Source organism: Phacochoerus africanus, chromosome 7, assembly GCF_016906955.1.
Source record: "Phacochoerus africanus isolate WHEZ1 chromosome 7, ROS_Pafr_v1, whole genome shotgun sequence".
Classification (NCBI taxonomy): domain Eukaryota; kingdom Metazoa; phylum Chordata; class Mammalia; order Artiodactyla; family Suidae; genus Phacochoerus; species Phacochoerus africanus.
Genome location: NC_062550.1, coordinates 85,171,967 through 85,189,562, shown reverse-complemented (window position 1 = coordinate 85,189,562; position 17,596 = coordinate 85,171,967). Strand labels below are relative to the sequence as shown.

Sequence of the window (17,596 nt, the reverse complement as noted above, 5' to 3'; positions counted from 1 at the left end):
TCAATGCAACAATAAGCAACCCCAGACTGGCACCCTTCCTGCTCTTTTTTCCTTATAAATCTGGGGGGCCCATGATGGAGCCATTATTCATGGGCACTCGCTGCAGGGAACTCAGGTAACCCATGGAGGGGCCCCAACTACAGAGAGAGAGAGGGAGGAGGGAAGGCCAGAGATAGAGCGATTGCTCTAAAGATTTCTTTGCAAACAGAGGTGACTTCTTAAACAAAGCAAAGCTCAATGTCACCCTTCTTGGCTCAGGATGAAAAAGCGTGGTTAAGTTTCACCTGCTATTTACCCAAGTTGAAACTTCACTGAAGAGATGACCCAATTCCTGACTTGTGTACAGCAGAGAAAACAGCAAAGCCAAGAGTTACCACACCTGGGCGTGCGTGCGTGTGTGCTGGGGAGAAGGAGTGATGCAGAAGGCGGGGAGGGGGGTAGAGTGGACACAAGGCTAGAAGACCAACCATAGGCTGTTTGGGGTCCTCACCCCCGTCCCCACCCTTAGATCAGCACTTCCTGCAGGAAGCCTCTCACTTTGAGAACAGCCATAAAGCAACGTATGCCCCTGACTCAGGTTTTATAATTCTGGAGACCTCCCTCATGAGAAAATTGTTTACCAAAATTTGTAAGCTAATTAAATTTCCCCTAAGAGGGGAACGGTGCTGGAGCGAAGTCACCCAGTGGAGATTCACAACCATTACAAAGAAAGCAACAACGGCAAGAACGTGGATCAAATAAAGCGCCAGGAAGCGCTCCAAGATGTATCGAGAGTGATGGTTTGTCTGTCTGTATTTATTAATTTACTTATTGTCTTTTTAGGCCACACCCCCACCACAGGGAGGCTCCCAGGCTAAGGGTCGAATCAGAGCTGTAGCCGCCAGACACAGGATCTGAGCCACATCTGCGACCTGCACCACACAGCTCAGGGCAATGCCAGATCCTTAACCCACTGAGCGAGGCCAGGGATCCTGTCCTCATGGATGCCAGTCAGATTCGCTTCCGTTGTGCCACGACAGGAACTCCTCATGAGTGATGATTTATTTTTTCCATTTGCAATGATTTTTATTTTTTCCATTATATCTGGTTTACAGTGTTCTGTCAATTTTCTACTGTACAGCAAGGTGACCCAGTCACACATACACATAGACATTCTTTTTTCTCCCATTATCACGCTCCCTCATAAGTGACTAGACATAGGTCCCAGTGCTACAGAGCAGGATCTCATTGCTTATCCATTAAAGGCCATAGTTTGCATCTAATGAGTGATGATTATTAGATGATGGGCCTGGGGGATGTGTATCTGACTTCTTTCTATTTCCTTTTTTTTTAATCATACTTCAATGGTTCTACAAACATTTATTACTTGCATGATGAAATTTTAACTTTCTCTCTTAAAAGATAGCCACTGAGGGAAATACTTATGATGGATACAGCTATGTGCTTACTAAAACATGTCTTGAAATATTATGCCCAGGCCAAGAAAAAGAAGGCTAGAATAAAATGCATCAGGGTGGGTTATGCCAAGATGATGCGCACCTTCTCAGTAATTGGGAAAGTCTTATAAGAGTATCCATGTAATGAAAATTAAAATATATCTTTTAAATGTGAGTGAAATGTAGCTTGGCATGCAATCTCCTTAGTGGAGTTTTTCCAGTTTATCAGTGTGGATCCTTGAATACCAATAATTTCAGTTGCTAAGACAGGTTTTAGCAATGAACCTCCAAACCGGATTATGATCCTAGTTACCTTTTAGTGAGTGAATTTTTATTTTATTTATTTATTTTGCCTTTTCTAGGGCCGATCCTGCGGCACATGGAGAGTCCCAGGCTAGGGGTCTAATCGGAGCTATAGCCGCCAGCCTACACCAGAGCCACAGCAACTCGAGATCCGAGCTGCATCTGGGACCTACACCAGAGCTCACGGCAACACTGGATCCTTATCCCACTGAGCGAGGCCAGGGATCGAACCCACAACCTCATGGTTCCTAGTCAGTTTCGTTAACCACTGAGCCATGACGGGAACTCCTGAATTTTTATTTTTAAACAAGGGCTCTTTGCAGGTTTACAAACCGACCCACACATACCCTCCACTCTCTTTGGGGAAGCAACAACGAAAGAAGAACTCTTTCTGCTACTTCACCTGGACATCTTGGCAGAGGCAAGAAAGGTTTAGCTGTTGCCTTAGGGGAAACTCAAATGCAGTTATGTCCTGGCCTGACTCAGAGCTTTCTGGAGGCAAGGTCAAAGACATTGGCAAAGGATGTACCACATGGTTGGTCTCGCGTCAACAAACAAGAGCCTTTCAATAACCAATCCAATCCTATACCTTCTTCAGCCCAGCTCTGCCCTAGGTGCTGGGCTACAACAGCGAGCAAAGCAGGAGACATCCCCACCCTCCTGGAGCTTACTTTCTTGAGGGAGGAGACAAACAAGAACTATAATAAGTAGGAGTTCCCCTCGTGGCTCAGTGGAAACAAATACGACTGGAACCATGAGGTTGCGGGTTCGATCCCTGGCCTTGCTCAGTGGGTTAAGAATCAGGCATTGTGGTGAGCTGTGGTGTAGGTCGCAGATGTGGCTCGGATGCCACATTGCTGTGGCTGTGGCATAGGCCGGCGGCTACAACTCTGATTGGACCCCTAGCCTGGGAACCTCTATATGCCATGGAAGTAGCCCTAGAAACGGCAAAAAGCAAAGAGGGATAGCACATTCCAGGGGTTCACTGGCAGTGCTATTTTAAACAGTGGGGTCCCAGGGCCTCAAAAATAACAGGTGACATGTAAGCATAGACCTGAAGTCAGTGAGGGAGCAAGTTATGAGGGAAATGGGAAGTGCAAGGGTCCTGGGGTCAGATATTGCACAATATGGTTGAGGACCATCAGTGAGGCCCACATGACTGGGGCAAAGGGAGCAGGGGACAGCAGACAATAGGGCCTAAGGCAGAGAAGTTACCAAGAACGACCTACTGGTCATTATCTCAACCTTGGTTTTTACTTGGAGTGATATTAGGAAGCCATGAGAGCCAACAGGACCAAGAGAGACATACTTTGATTCATGTTTTTTTTTTTTTTCTTTTTTAGGGCCACACCTGCAGCGTATGGAAGTTTCCAGGCTAGCGATCGAACCAGAGCTACAGCTGCCAGTCCACAGCAATGCTGCATCTGCAACCTACACCACAAGTCATGGTAACGCTGGATCCTTAACTCACTGAGTGAGGCCAGGGATTGAACCCGCATTCTCATGGATACCAGGTGGGTTCTTAACCCACTGAGCCACAATGGGAACTCCTTACTCATATTTTTCCTTTTTTTTTTTTTTTTTTTTTTGTCTTTTGAGGGCCACACCCTCAGCATTGGAGGTTCCCAGGCTAGGGGTCCAATTGGAGCTACAGCTGCCACCTTACACCACAGCCACAGCAACACCAGATCAAACCCGCATCTGCAACCTATACCACAGCTCACAGCAACACCAGATCCTTAAGCCACAGAGCAAGGCCAGGGATCAAACCCACAACCTCATGGTTCCTAGTCAGATTCGTTTCCATAGAGCCACGATGGGAACTCCTCATTTTTTTTTTTTTTTTTTTTTTAAGGAGCACTCTGGCAGCTGATTTAAGAATAAACCGTAGTGGAACAGAGGCAGCAGTCTGGGGACTATCACAATATTGGGGGTGAGACATGGTAGTTCCAAAAACAGGGGAGTCTCAGGGAGGTATAGGCAGGGCTTCCTATATATTTTACTGATCTCCTCTTGTTAGAAGGCCAGCCACAGCCCTGGTTGACCAAGTGTCTGGAAATTAAACCCACTGGGCTTAACAGGAAGCCAAAAACATTCAAGAAAGCGGGAACGGGACAAGGAAATTCCAGAAGGAGCTCAAGATTATCCCCCCTCTACCTTTCGGGAGAGCTCTCGGGCAGATTCAAGCTGCCCTTTCAGTAGGATTCACCCCCCAGAGAGCATCTGCCGGGATCCCACGCTTGCTGGCTCTGCAAGTGTCTCGGTGGTAGTCTCCTGGCCTGTTCTTCCCTCAGTCTCGTCCCTCTTGGCTCGACTATTTCCCTCCCTGTGGCTGGGATTGTGACCAACTCAGAAGAGACCCCTTCCTGGAGGAGAGCCGGGCTCGCAGCTTAATCTAGACTCTTTTCGAGGCTTTGGGGAAGCTCCTTCCTCAGAGCCTTCGTGTCCAAGGTTCTCTTTTCTTGCCACAGGAGCGATAAGATCGGAATGGCCCAGGGGCCTGTTTCAGTCCATAGAGAGCAACCACAACGCCTGTGCCATCAACGGGCCCGGCACTCAGTCTACATTTTCACGATGTGGGATCTCACTTCGAGATGAAAGATTAAAACATCAGCTCTGTGCTACTGGTTTTCAAACATGCTCAGCTCCGAACCGTTCAGTAGCTAAAAACAGGGCCAGCTTTCCATCTGAGGGTCTTCCGTTCAATAACGAGATCATCAAAGCGGCACCAGATGTTTAGCGCAGCACCGTGTGCATATGGACAAACGACGGAAGCAAGCTAAGTGGATTCATAGTCCAACAGGTAAGGAAGCATAGTCACATGATGGAAGATAGACAGGGGAAGGGGAAGGAGCAAGAACAAATGCAAAAATCTCAAAAACAATGTTCAAAAGAAAACTGTACATGGACAATTACAATATGATTTAATTGTATGATGATGAAAACCATCCATAAATCCTAATGGATACTGGTAGATAAGAAAGTCTAAAAAGATGCATAGGAATAATATACATCAAATTCAGATGAACAGCTACCTCTGGGGGGGAGGTGCATGGGGAGGGGGTACCCGGGAACTTGAGTCGTTTCTATTACGATTTATTTCTTACGCAGGGGGTGAGTTACAGGGGCATTCTTTAGAGCATTATCTATATTTGGGGGGGGGGGGGGTAAATAGGATGGAGAAGTCATCTGGGTTGTTAAGAACTCTTTCCCCCAGTGGAACTCAATGCTCTTCTTATTTTGATTAAAGATGGAACGTTCCCTGTAAACGTTTTACTGCCACGACTGCTCTGGACCTGAGGCCAAAGGGGCCAAAGGGGCCAAAGCAACCCTTGGGATTCAGTCTTGATCCTGTCCTGCCATCGCCCATTCCAGGGGTCACAGGCGGGACCTGAAAGTCCAACCTGCAGAGGAACAAACATCTTTTATCTGCCCGAATGTCCCCCTACAGCCCCGCCTCTGTCCCCGGAACCTGAGGTCCGTAGGTGGTAAAGGATCGAGGAGCCCGTGACTTGACCACTTGTTTATTCTCCCCTCGCAGGTGGTTTGTCTCTTCCTTCCGGACCAGGCTCACCCTTTAGGTTTCAGCTGACACACTGATGACTGCAAGGAACCTCCCTCGACCAATGTTGCCCCAAGCCTGGGATAAGCATGCTCATGGAACCTTGAGGTCCTCCAAGTTCTAGAAGGGCAGAGAATGACTGCCTGGGTCATCCCAGTCTCCTCAGCACCTACACAGGGTCTGACAACCGTCGGCACTCAGAGAACAGTAATGGAAGGCCTAAGTGAGGAAGCCTGAGCTCCTTGGCTCTCGGATGAAGGTCATCCGGGAAGAGGTTGAACATAGGAAGTAATGGGACAAGTACAGACTATATTTGTCACATTAGAGTATAAACAAATACAGAGATTTGTTTCCAAAAGACCGGCCTACGGAGACAATGGAGGGTGAACCCAGAAGCAATTTTTGACTCCAAGGGTCTAGCCTTGGGCGGCACGCTGAGTCTGAACCTGAGTGTCTCCATCAGTTCCGTGATGATAACTGAGCACACCCATGTGCTTGAGCGCTCTGTGCATCTGCCTGTTTGCTTGGACCCTTCCCCAGGGAATACCCGGGAAAATGATTAGTGGTGTGCTGGCAGAGGAAGGGAGACCTCTTCTTTGCAACGTCTCCGAGGAGCTTGCTTCTAATTTTATAGCCCATTACTAAGCCACTTGCAGTAATGACTCTCAGGAGACTCTTTTTCTAAGAAGGCGTGGCACATGAGCTTGCAGAGGCTTAAATGATAGAGAACTATGGAAAATGCATACAGAATGGAGAGATCCGTCTCCTGAGGACAGCGTGGGATGTTTGCAGGTGAACAAGGAGCGGTTTGGGTATGTGCCGATGTGTTTGGCTCCAACTCACTAAAACATCTGCTTCACTATCCACACCACCCATCCAGCCCATGTACATCCTGCACCTCCGTATCTCTGTCATACATATCAAGCCTCTTGCGCGGCCTTCTGATGTTGTTACCAGCTGAGGTCTAAAAGGTCACGAGCCCCTGGGGAGGCAGCATCGCTAATGGGTAATGACTTTGGTGTTAATCGTCTGAGGAAGAGACAGGCCTGCTCATTAAAGCGTGGAGGTGACTCTAGGTGTACCTAACAAGTGACTCACAGGGAGCTGGTCATTCTCCCCTATGGAATGTTTCTCCCTCCACCGCCAATCTGGGAGAAGCTGGAAAGGATTTGTATCTTTTGTCTCTAGTAAGGAAAGTTACGTTTATTTACACCCCCCTTTTTTTTTTTTTTTTGGCTTTGATTTTGCCCTGCCTTTTACTAGCTGTCTGGATAGGAATAATGCTTGAAATCGTGCCTTCAACACGGCTGAGGACCCTTCTACAGCAGAGATGCTTGCTGTGTAAGTGATTTGCTCCCTATAATTTCCACACTTGGCCTTTTTGCCTTTGAAGTAATAAAAGATAAGCAGTGTGTTTCTTCTGTGACGGCCCTTCAAATGTTTGAATGAAGCTATTGTTTTCTCATCCCATCGTCCCTCTTTAAGCCAATTAACCCTAATCATTTCACTATTTTTCATAGAGCTAAGAATTTAAGAGTCCCTGGTGTCCCATGATTCTCCAAAATTACAGTGCATAGAAATAATGAGAGCAAACATTTATTGAACCCTTAGTAGGTGCCAGACGCTCTTATAAGTACTTTGTATCTATTATTTTCCTTTTCCCAGCAGCCCTATAAAACAAGCTTATCATTACCTTCATTTTTAAAATGAGGAAACTAAGCTACCAAGAAGTAGAATAACTTTTTTTTTGTCTTTTTGTGAATGCCGCACCCGCGACACATGGAAGTTCCCTGGCTAGGGGTCTAATCAGAGCTGTAGCCGCTGGCCTATGCCAGAGCCCCAGCAACATCAGATCCGAGCCACATCTGTGACCACAGCTCACGGCAATGCCGGGTCCTTAACCCACTGAGCGAGGCCAGGGATCAAACCTGCAACCTCATGGTTCCTAGTTGGATTCATTTCCTCTGTGCCACGATGGGAACTCCCTACCTTCATTTTTAAAATGAGGAAACTAAGCCACCAAGAGGTGAAATAACTTTTTTTTTTTGGTCTTTTTGTGAATGCCGCACCTGCAGCATATGGAGGTTCCCAGGCTGGGGGTCTAATCAGAGCTGTAGCAGCCGGCCTATGCCACAGCCTCAGCAACGCTGGATCCGAGCCACATCTGTGACCTACACCACAGCTCACAGCAACGCTAGATCTTTAACCCACTGAGCAAGGCCAGGGATCAAATCCATAACCTCATGGTTCTTAGTCGGATTAGTTAACCACTGAGCCATGACAGGAACTCCTGAAATAACTTTCCTAAGGTGACCCAGCTCAGAGGTGGTACAACTGGGCTCTCAACCCAATTTGGTTTTAGACAATCCGGTCTTAATCCCAATGCTGTTATACTCCTCAGGGTCCCAACCTCGGTTGTAACTGATAATCCGGAGCTCAGAACTCTAACACAGCATAAATCCAGTGGACCACTAGTGCCTGCAAAATGTTAATAGGTCCTTTGTGAACAGGTCCCATGGCCAAAAACATTTGGGAAATGCTGAGTAAGATAACACTGAATAAGTTTCCACCCTGCGGGGCTTCTCATAGCCTTTACCCTGTGGACAGGTATGAGGGCTCTCCAAAATCCAGACACAGAATTTTCCAGCCATATTTATCTTTGGAAATCTCTTTCACTAAAACACCTACTAATATGCAGCACTCGACAGAGTATTATTTAGGAAACTCTGCCTTAAAGTGTAGCTCAGATTCTTCCTTTTTTTTTTTTTTTTTTGCGGCTTATGACCTTTGATTTCATTTTATATGGCCTCGAAGTTTAAGTGCCACCATGCAATTTAAAGGTTCTGTCTGTATGTTCATCTAATACCTACTTCTCCATCTCATTCTCAAAGATGTCACCAAAGACGTCAGTTACACAAATACGCTGTGGCCACCACAGTCCCCTGCTTCTCCTAAGCTGTTCCGCTTTTCTTTAATGGCCCTGCCCTGACTCTTGGTCAATGCCATTTGCTTTACATGTTCACAAAATATACTAAGTAATTCATTCTAGATATTTTACTTTTTTGGAAAAAATATTTTAAGACATCAAGGCTCTGGGCTGTCTCTAGGCTTCTCTCATCTTTCTCTGCACATTCTCAGAGATTCCTGATAGGTTTCATAGGTCACGAGTGGAAGAGGTAAAGGAACAGACATCACATGAGCATTTTGGTGGGCCCAGAGGCCTGCCATGCATTGACATGCACATAAAATCTCATGGCCCCAGGAAGAGATGGTTCATTGGCCCCATTTTATAGACGAGTAAACAAAGGCACGCAGGTTAAACAACCTGTCCAAGTCAATGAACTCTGGGACTCAACACTCACATACAGCCTACGCTCCTTGGGTGGATTTCATCTAGTTCTGGCAACTTAGTTACGTGTGGCTTATTTATTAGGTTGAAAACATCCTGTTAATTAACTATTATTTAATTTATTAACTCTGCCTAGGGTCTGATATTTGAAAAGGAACATGCTGATGAACTGTATAATACAGAAGCTAAAATGTGACACAGGAGCTTTTTACAGGTGTCTTCTTTCTCAGGACCAGTGTGTCATTCAGAAAGCCCTGTCTCTCTTTTCTGCACTCATTTCTTGCTCTCACTCAGGCAGACGTTTTCTCCCTCCTTTTGCATGCCAAGTTTTTTTTTCCACGGACTTTATTTTTTAGATCAATTTTAGCTTTACAGAAAAATTGAGAGCACAGTTCAGAGAATTCTCATCTACTCTGCATCCCGTTTCTCCTAATATTAATATCGTGCATTAGTATGGAACACGCATTACAAGTGATGAACCAAGGCTGGTACATTATCACACACTATGCTTTATTTGACTATGCTGTATTTGAACGTCTTTGGTTTATATCTAACGTCCTTTTTCTGCTCTACACTGCCACTCAGGGTACTGAATTATATTTAGTTGCCATCTCCCTTTAGGCTCCTTTTGACTGTGACAACATCTTGGACGCTTCTTGCTCTTGACGACCTTGGCAATTTTGAAGAGTACGGGTCAAGCATTTTGTGTATGTCCCTCGATTGGAATTTGTCTGATGTTTTTCTCATGGTTAGACTGAGGGTAAGGGTTTGGGGGAGGAAGACCCAGACGTAAAGGGCCATTTCATCAAGTCACACTGCATGGCCCACACTCAAGGAGTAGGGAGTTACACTCTGTTTCTTTGACTCCAGAGTATCTACTAAAATTATTTGGCATTCTTCTGTCTGGAAGATGTGTCTCTTGTCCATCAACTTATGTATTTAGTCATTAGACAGAATTTTATCAAAGTACTAGGGGTATGGAGTTCCTGTCGTGGCTCAGCGGTAACAAACCCAACTGGCATCCATGAGGATACAGGTTCAATCCTTGGCCTCACTCTGTGGGTGAAGCCTCTAGCATTGCTGTGAGCTATGGTGTGGGCCAGCAGCTACAGGTCTGATTCGATCCCTAACGTGGGAACCTCCATATGCCATGGGTGTAGCCCTAAAAAGACCAAAAAATAAAAATTAAAAAAGTACTAGGGGTAAAAATTAATTGGTTCAAAAATATTCCTTCGTCGTCTTTTTTTTTTTTTTTTTGTCTTTTAGGGCTGCATGCATAGCATATGAAAGTTCCCAGGCCAGGTTTTGCCTTGGAGCTATAGCTGCCAGCTTATGTCATAGCCACAGCAACGTGGGATCTGCAACCTATGCCAGGTTCTTAACCCACTAAGCAAGGCCAGGGATTGAACCAACATCCTCGTGGATACTAGTCAAGTTCTTAACTCGCTGAGCCTCAATGGGAACTTCATAAAATATTCCTTCTTAAATCCCAGGGCAAACGTGTTTTTGAAAAGTCAAATTTCCTTAGCTCATATTTAAATTTAATTTCAATTCTTAATCGAATGCTTATTACACATTAAAACTGAGTCTGTAGAGGATATAAAGATGACTCCCACAAGGTTCCCTGCCTGAAAAAACTATCCTCTGGGTCAGAGAAACCTGTATGCATTTAACAAGGCAAATATGTACTACAGTTAAGAGTAAAAAGTGCTTTGGGAACATAGTAGAGTCGACCCCTAGTGTCCACGGAGGACTGGCTCCAGGACCTCCTGGATACCAAAATCCACAGATGCTCAAGGCCCTTATATAACATGGTGATAGTACAATGAATACAGTTATCCCTCTGTAGTATCTGTGGGTTCCACACCCGTGGATTTAAGCAGTCATAGATCGACATTTCGGTTGAATCTAAGGGATGTGGGACCCGCAGATATGGAGGGTTGACTGCAATTAATTCAAGGAGAGTTTGATAAAAGAACTGTGAGTCCAGGGCTGGCCTCCTGCATGTGCAACCAGTGATTCTGAATGAGCCTCATTACAACATGGAGAAGCCTTCGTTCAGAGAATGAAAGACATACCCAAGGTCACATGGGTGGTTCAGGTAAGAGCCTATGCTGCAAATCAATCAAGTCTTCCAGTTCCAGATCCTATGTTCTTGACACTGCATCCAACTAGAAGGTAACACAGAAGTCTGCTAGGCAGAGATGAAGAAAGCACTCACCTCAAATAAACGCAAGACTTTGGCCAGCGCACCAACTTCTTCTTTGAGTGAGAAGATCAGTGATATGGAACCATCTTGGCTGGAGCTGTCTTCAATATAGCTTGTTTCCTGTAGGATTAAATTCACTTGAGTGAAATGTTTTCCATAGCTCAGCAACTCATTCCTGTGAAACCTCCAAGGAGGAGGTGAGCATGAGCTTTCTCTTCCAGTTAAGCCTCGGAATACAATGAGGTACACAGAGTACACACAGATGTACATGTGAGATGGAAAGATGAGTAAAGCAAGGAAGTGAAATATTCACTGATGCTCCCAGATCAGATTTCAATTTCAGAAAGATTTAATTATTCACTGATGTCACTAGTCATGCTATAGCTTTACTGCCGTTCAGTGAGCACCTACCAAGGACCAGGGCTCCGGGAGAAACAAAGATGAATAAGAGAATGCCCCATGCATCAGGGGCTCAAAATTCAACTAAATAGACATATGCAACAAATGAGATGACTAGAAAAAGATCTTAGAGGTGGCATATTGTGATCCAGTAAGTGTTCCAGGAAAACACTGAGAAATACAGGATAAAAAACACTATTAGAAAAAACACATATTTGTGTCCAAAGACATGGGTTGGAATCCTCTCTTTTGCCTTTAAAATCTGACTAATGTATAATAGTCATGCCAAGCCATGTCAAAACAGTATATGTGTGATGAAAGAAAGAAAAAGAAAAAAAATAGCTTAAATATCATATTAAAAGAAGTATATAAAATGATGGAAATACTAAAAATACACACGAATGACTTCTTGGTCTTTGGCAAAGATCTCACAGGAGCGTTAACTTGTTCTCATATGCTGGGATCAGAGATACCAATTGTGGAAAAAGTCACAAAATACGTAAGAACACAGAAATAACCTACTGGAAGATGGATGTTTTAAAATAGCAAGGACTATCAAGGATCTAGCACTTTTTACATGCATGTGACAGCAAATTAAGGTGGAACTAGGGTTGGCATTCCAGATAGAATTTTCCAAAATGTTTTATTTTTTCTCCTCGCTGTATATTCATTTTTATTTTTCCATTATAGCTGGTTTACAGTGTTCTGTTAATTTTCTCCTGTACAGCATGGTGACTCGGTCACACATACATATATACATTCACATAAAGTTAAGTGTTAAATTAAGTTTTGCAATAATACAAAAATTTCCATGCATACTTTCAAATAAACAGCATGTACCTAAAACTGGGAAGAAAAACCCATGCAGAACAATTACTCTCTTGTAAGCAAGTTCATGAAATTAGTGGAATAGATGTTATATCATCTCGATGAGATGGATGTATTGAACTCTTGGTGACTTGGCACAAAAAGCCCTGCACGAACGCCAATGACTCTTAGGATGAAATTCTTTTAATTCAGAAACTTCAGATTTTCCCAGAACCTCCCTTGAAAGAGAGCTGTGGGGGAAGAGTCAGAAATATCAGCAAGTGTGATTAGAGGGATCCTCAGAGAAATTGGAAGCTTTGTTATATATATTGCTATGTATTGATAGATTGTTATATGTCCCTATACAATGACATTATCTTTCTAAACGTGTTTTTAATCTACCATCTATTAAAAGCTGCTGTTAACCTCCCAGGCATTATAATAAGCACTTGATTTGGATTATCTCATATAATTTTGATAACAACCTAGAAAGAAGGTTTGAATATCTTCTAAGCGCCTCCCTTCTACTGATGACAAAATTAAGGCTTAGAGATGTTCAAGGACCTTGTCCAGAGTTGCATGGTGAGCCACTGGATCCCAGCATGCTATCCACGAATCACAGCCTCTTGCCGACTCCACTCTACTTCCCTCCCTAGTAAACCCTGCCAGAGACACGCAGGTCATCTCCGACGTCAGTCTTCTTCCGAGGAGAGAACACTGAACCCTTGGTTCTTTCCAGTTTCCTTGAAGTGACAAATGATTTCCATTTCTAGTTCATCTGGCAACACTCTCTTCTCCTGTTGGCCTCCAAGAAAGGCAGCATATTCCTGATACACTCAACGGATGTCACCGATGGCTGGGACAATTCCGACTTGAATGCACGGTGCTTGAAACCCTGTCAACCACCACCTGCCCGCTGGTGTGTGTCCAGCCTGAACTTTGCCAGAAATGACTCTTAGGGTCTTCTTTTGCCACCGCCACCACAATCCAGCTCCTCGTGATCTGCAGAGATTGGGCCCTTCCAGCAGAATTTTGCTCATGTCCTTCTACTCAGAATTCTTTAGGGGCTCCCCACGGCCAACAGGATTAAAATACCTCCTTCTGATTTTCAAAAGTCGCCTTGGGACCTCCCCTTCTGAGGCTCACCCACAGGGACCTCCCCTCCAGAAAACTCGTTTCCCCCTTGCCCTTTCAACTCCTCTTTAGAGGCAATGCACCGCATCCCTTCCCCTCCCCCTTTCAAATACACCTCCCTTCCTCAATAGCCTGCCTGGCTCTCCCTTCTCTTGGAAAACCTCCATACTCCTCAGCCAAGGTGAGCAACCCCTCCTCGATCCATGCCTCCCATTTGGCTTCTGATGCCCCCATGAGACTAATTATTGACTCACAGAGCTAGTCCTGTCTTCTGAGTTCATCTAGTTCCACTGTCTCATTTTTCAGATGGGGAAACCATGGGCCAAGCAGTGTGATTCACCTGAGATCACACAAGTAGCACCTGGGAAGTTAAGAACTCAGGCTCCTAAATGTCATTCGTTCCATGCAACTCCCTCTGCTAGGAATACAGTATCCATATTAAAGGCTCTGTTTCTGGCAAAGTAAGGGCTGTCCTCTGGTCCCATCACCAGATGCTTATGTAATACCACTCTGAACAGGCTGCGTCTTATCACCCATGCCTGTGCCCTTTCACTCCCTCCATTCTTCCCATGCAGTTTCTAGAGCTTGGGTTCTCAGAGGTTGTTCCTGGGGTCTCCACTTCAAAATCACCTGCGGAGTCTGTTTGCATTCAGACTCCTGGGCCTCAGCCAAACCTATGAAATCAGAATGTCTGGGCTAGGATCTTAGAATCTGCATTTTCAAAACCATGGCAGAGGACTCTCTGGCGTGGAAGATTTTGAAATCACCAATAAATATACAGGCTATTTTTAAAAATTAGGACTTTTCTCAAATGTCTGCAAATCCACATTTACCACATCATAAGGCATTACTCTTTACTGTTCATAGTATTGAACTAGGACCTGCCATTGACTGAGTACCCACTATATGCCAGGCACCATACATGGTACTTTTTTTTTTTTTGTCTTTTTTGTCTTTTTAGGGCTACATCCATAGCATATGGAGGTTCCCAGGCTAGGGGTCCAAATGGAGCTGTAGCAGCCACCCTATGTCACAGCCACAGCAACGCCAGATCCAAGCCATGTTTGCAACCTATACCACAGTTCATGGCAACGCTAGATCCTAACCCAACCCACTGAGCGAGGGATTGAACCCCTGTCCTCATGGATGCTACTAAGGTTCATTAACTGCTGAGCCACCGAACCAATATTTGGTACTTTTTACAATTAACCAACCTCACAGCTGTCCCCATAAGGTGGATGCTGTTATTTTGTAAATGAGTTAACAGACTCAGCAAGATTAAGAGGCTTTTCTGAAGACATCCGGCTAATGAGTTGCAGAACCTGCATGTGAACCCCGGTCCAACATCTCCAAAATCCTTAATTTGCCTCCCAGTCCCCCCTTTTCAAAGCTTGAGGGACTTGAAATGAAAGGAAGCTTGGAATTTTGTGGAAGAGTGTGGCCTGGGATGGATTCTGATTCTAACGTTACGTGGATCAGCATAGGATCTTGGGCAAAGCTCTTCTGGAATATGTTTCTATTGGCTCATAATCTATACCTTATTGGCTTCTAACAGACATAGGAGTTGACTTAGAAACACATGTACACCCAAGATGGGTAACGGTAGAGAAAAGCAGCTCAGAAACTGCATAAGAAGAAAGAGGGCAGGAGGAAAAGCACTTCACTCGCAACCGGGAAGGAAAGACTTCTGAACACTGAGCAGCACATTTAGCAAGAGAAGCACGTTCTCTGTGGTTGTGTCTAACAAACACCTTCGGTTATCTCTGGGAGAGAGCAGCTTTCACAATCACAAGCAATTCTCATCCGCAAGGATAGTCCAGGGCACTGACTTTACCTCTTAGTGCTTTGGGGGTCATGGGAGGAGGTGTGCATTTACCTGTATGATTTATACATACACACATCTACAGTGTAAGACACCCTAAAACAAGGTGTAGACATCCTGCCATGGGCACACTGGGCCTTTATATCACAGAATTTATCTACAGGAGCAAACAGTGTGGTAGAGGAACGCACAGGGTGTTGGAATTAGATCTGAGTCTGAACACTGGCTTTGCGCCATTCAGAACTGGGATTTATGAGTTCCCTTCTTCTTCTGTTCTATTTTTCCTTACAGCACTTATCTCTACATGAAATTACATGTTTAGTTCATTTTTCATGGTCTCTTTCATTCTGTCTCTTTCACAAGAATGTACGTTTCACTAAGGCAGAAACTCTACTGTGCCTGGCACGTAGCAAGTGCCTTCATTTCTCAGGGCTCCCCAACCAGATCACTAGCCCTAACCTCCGAGGGGTGAGTTGGGGTGCGGGGGTGCCTACTACCAGCAGCACAGAGGTTAAATGATAGCACAGCTGGGATCTCTTCTGGATCTGTCTGATGCCCTCCTCAACGTGAAGTTTTCTTGCTCCCAAGCACTACATACCATTTTCAAAGGAAGCCTTTCTCTTGGGACTCCAAAAAAAAAGTTAGTCCAAAGTTCTGCAGTCTCTAGTAAAACATCAAGCATCCTCTCCCCTCCAGCCTCCCTGTTCTTCAAATTGTTCTCACTAATCCTACAGGTGACAGAAATCTGTAGGTCCCTGTTATCTCCCAGAGCTGGACTTTAAGGCTGCACCCAAGAATCTGGGAGTGTGATTGGTCAATTAAAGAATGTATATTGCAACTGTTCACCTCCAGGGAAGGGCGACAAATACCAGAGAACGGAATACACTCTAGACATTATTCCTGCCCCATTTAGGGTTCTTTACATGCCAAGCCCAAGACTAACTCTTCTTTGTGGTTGTTTCTTATTTATTTATTTATTGCATACATAAGGGTTTTTTCAGAGCTTTTTTTATTATAGTTGATTTACAGTGTTCTGTCAATGTCTGCTGTACAGCAAAGTGACCCAGTTACACACACACACACACATACACACATTCTTTTTCTCATTCATATCTTCCATCGTGCTCCATCACAAGTGATTGGATATAGTTCCCAGTGCTACACAGCAGGACCTCATTGCTTATCTACTCCAAAAGCTATAGTTTGCATCTACTAACTCTTGTGCATTTTTCTGTTTAATTTTCTCCTTCCCCAGGTCTGAGTAAGTCTGAGACCTCTTCTTATTTTCTCCCAAGGGTGAAAAAAAAGATAATTTCTCACAATTTTGCCATTTTGATACCTGGCTCAGCACACGTATAAACATGACAGAAGAGCAGTTCTGGATGGACCCGAACTCCCATTCCAGATCGTTAAGGGCCCTTGCAGAGAAGAAAAAGACAACAGAGACGGTGCCTTGTCCAAAGATACACAGCACATCTGTGGCAGCTCTGGGAACCAGATCCCCACGTCCTTAGCAATACTCTTTCCCTGAACGCCAACCAGGACAGAGGGCCTGCCAGTGGGAAACCTCTGTGGAGCACACGTGTAATCTATCGACCTCCTGGCCGCTCTCATCATCTTCAAACGAATTCAGACTTGGTGGCTTGTTTAAGGGAGTAGGAAACACCGACATTCCTCAGCCCTCTCTCCACGGGGGCCAAGCGCCCCTCTCTGCTCAGCGCAGGCACACCCCGGCTCACCTGTCCCAAGTCGCTGAGTTTGCAGCCCCCGCCTCCGTCCTCCAGGACCGCCGCTGACATGCTGGCTCCCAGCCGAGGGCAGCCTCTAGCTCTGGGGCGGCCGTCGCAGGCACGTCTGTAAACAGCACGCGGGGCTGAGGTTTCCAAGCCGGCCTTTAGAGGGGAGAGGAGAGGTTCCGAGGTGTCTCCAGCCCTCCTAGCCGCCGCAGGACCGCCCCGAGGGCACCGTGTCCTGACGCTGGGGCCTTAAGGTCGCCGGAACCCAGACCGCCCCCAGGGGGAGGGGGAGAGGGAGGGGCCGGGAGGGCGCGGCGCAGAGGCCTGACTTGGCTGCCCGCCTGGGGGGGAGGAAAGCCAGCGAGCCAGCACAGGGCCACCTGTGCCCTGGCCCTTAGACAGGTTTGGCACGTTGAGGACTCCGAAGTCCGGGCACGAGGTCTCTGCAACTGAAGTAAACCTGCTGCAGCCTGATGGTAACAAGTCTAAGAATCAGAGTCAGGATCTCAGTTGGGATTGGGGAGGTGGGGTGGGTTGTCGTTTTTATTAACCACAAAGCGAACTGCTTTTCTTTGACTTCAGAAAACTGCATAGAGGTGACAGCACAGCTGCTCAGGAGCAAAGGCACCACCTGGGCTGCAGTGCAGCCACATGTCCCCAAGCTGTTTATGTCCCTGCCAGAAGCACTCAAAAGGGGATGGGAGAGCTACCTTGGCAGGATGTGTTAAGAATGTGGATAAGACAAAGAAATGAGGTAATGCATTTAACACGGAGTACAGTTCTTGCCATGTAGTTGAATACTCAATAACTAGAAGATCCTGCTTAGAAGTGGCAACAAG

At 45.6% G+C, this 17,596-nt stretch overlaps 1 protein-coding gene across 1 annotated transcript in view; it reads right to left on the bottom strand.

The window, feature by feature from the left end:
* The window catches only part of PAH (phenylalanine hydroxylase), a 75,406-nt gene extending 58,377 nt beyond the window's left edge, over nucleotides 1-17,029 (bottom strand). The window contains exons 1-2 of the mRNA XM_047788162.1: nucleotides 16,761-17,029; nucleotides 10,872-10,979 (exon numbers count right to left, since the gene is read on the bottom strand). Coding sequence (XP_047644118.1) covers nucleotides 10,872-10,979; nucleotides 16,761-16,820 — 168 coding nt within the window. The 5' untranslated portion in view covers nucleotides 16,821-17,029. The remainder of the gene's footprint in view (nucleotides 1-10,871; nucleotides 10,980-16,760) is intronic.
* Nucleotides 17,030-17,596: the final 567 nt, after the last annotated feature.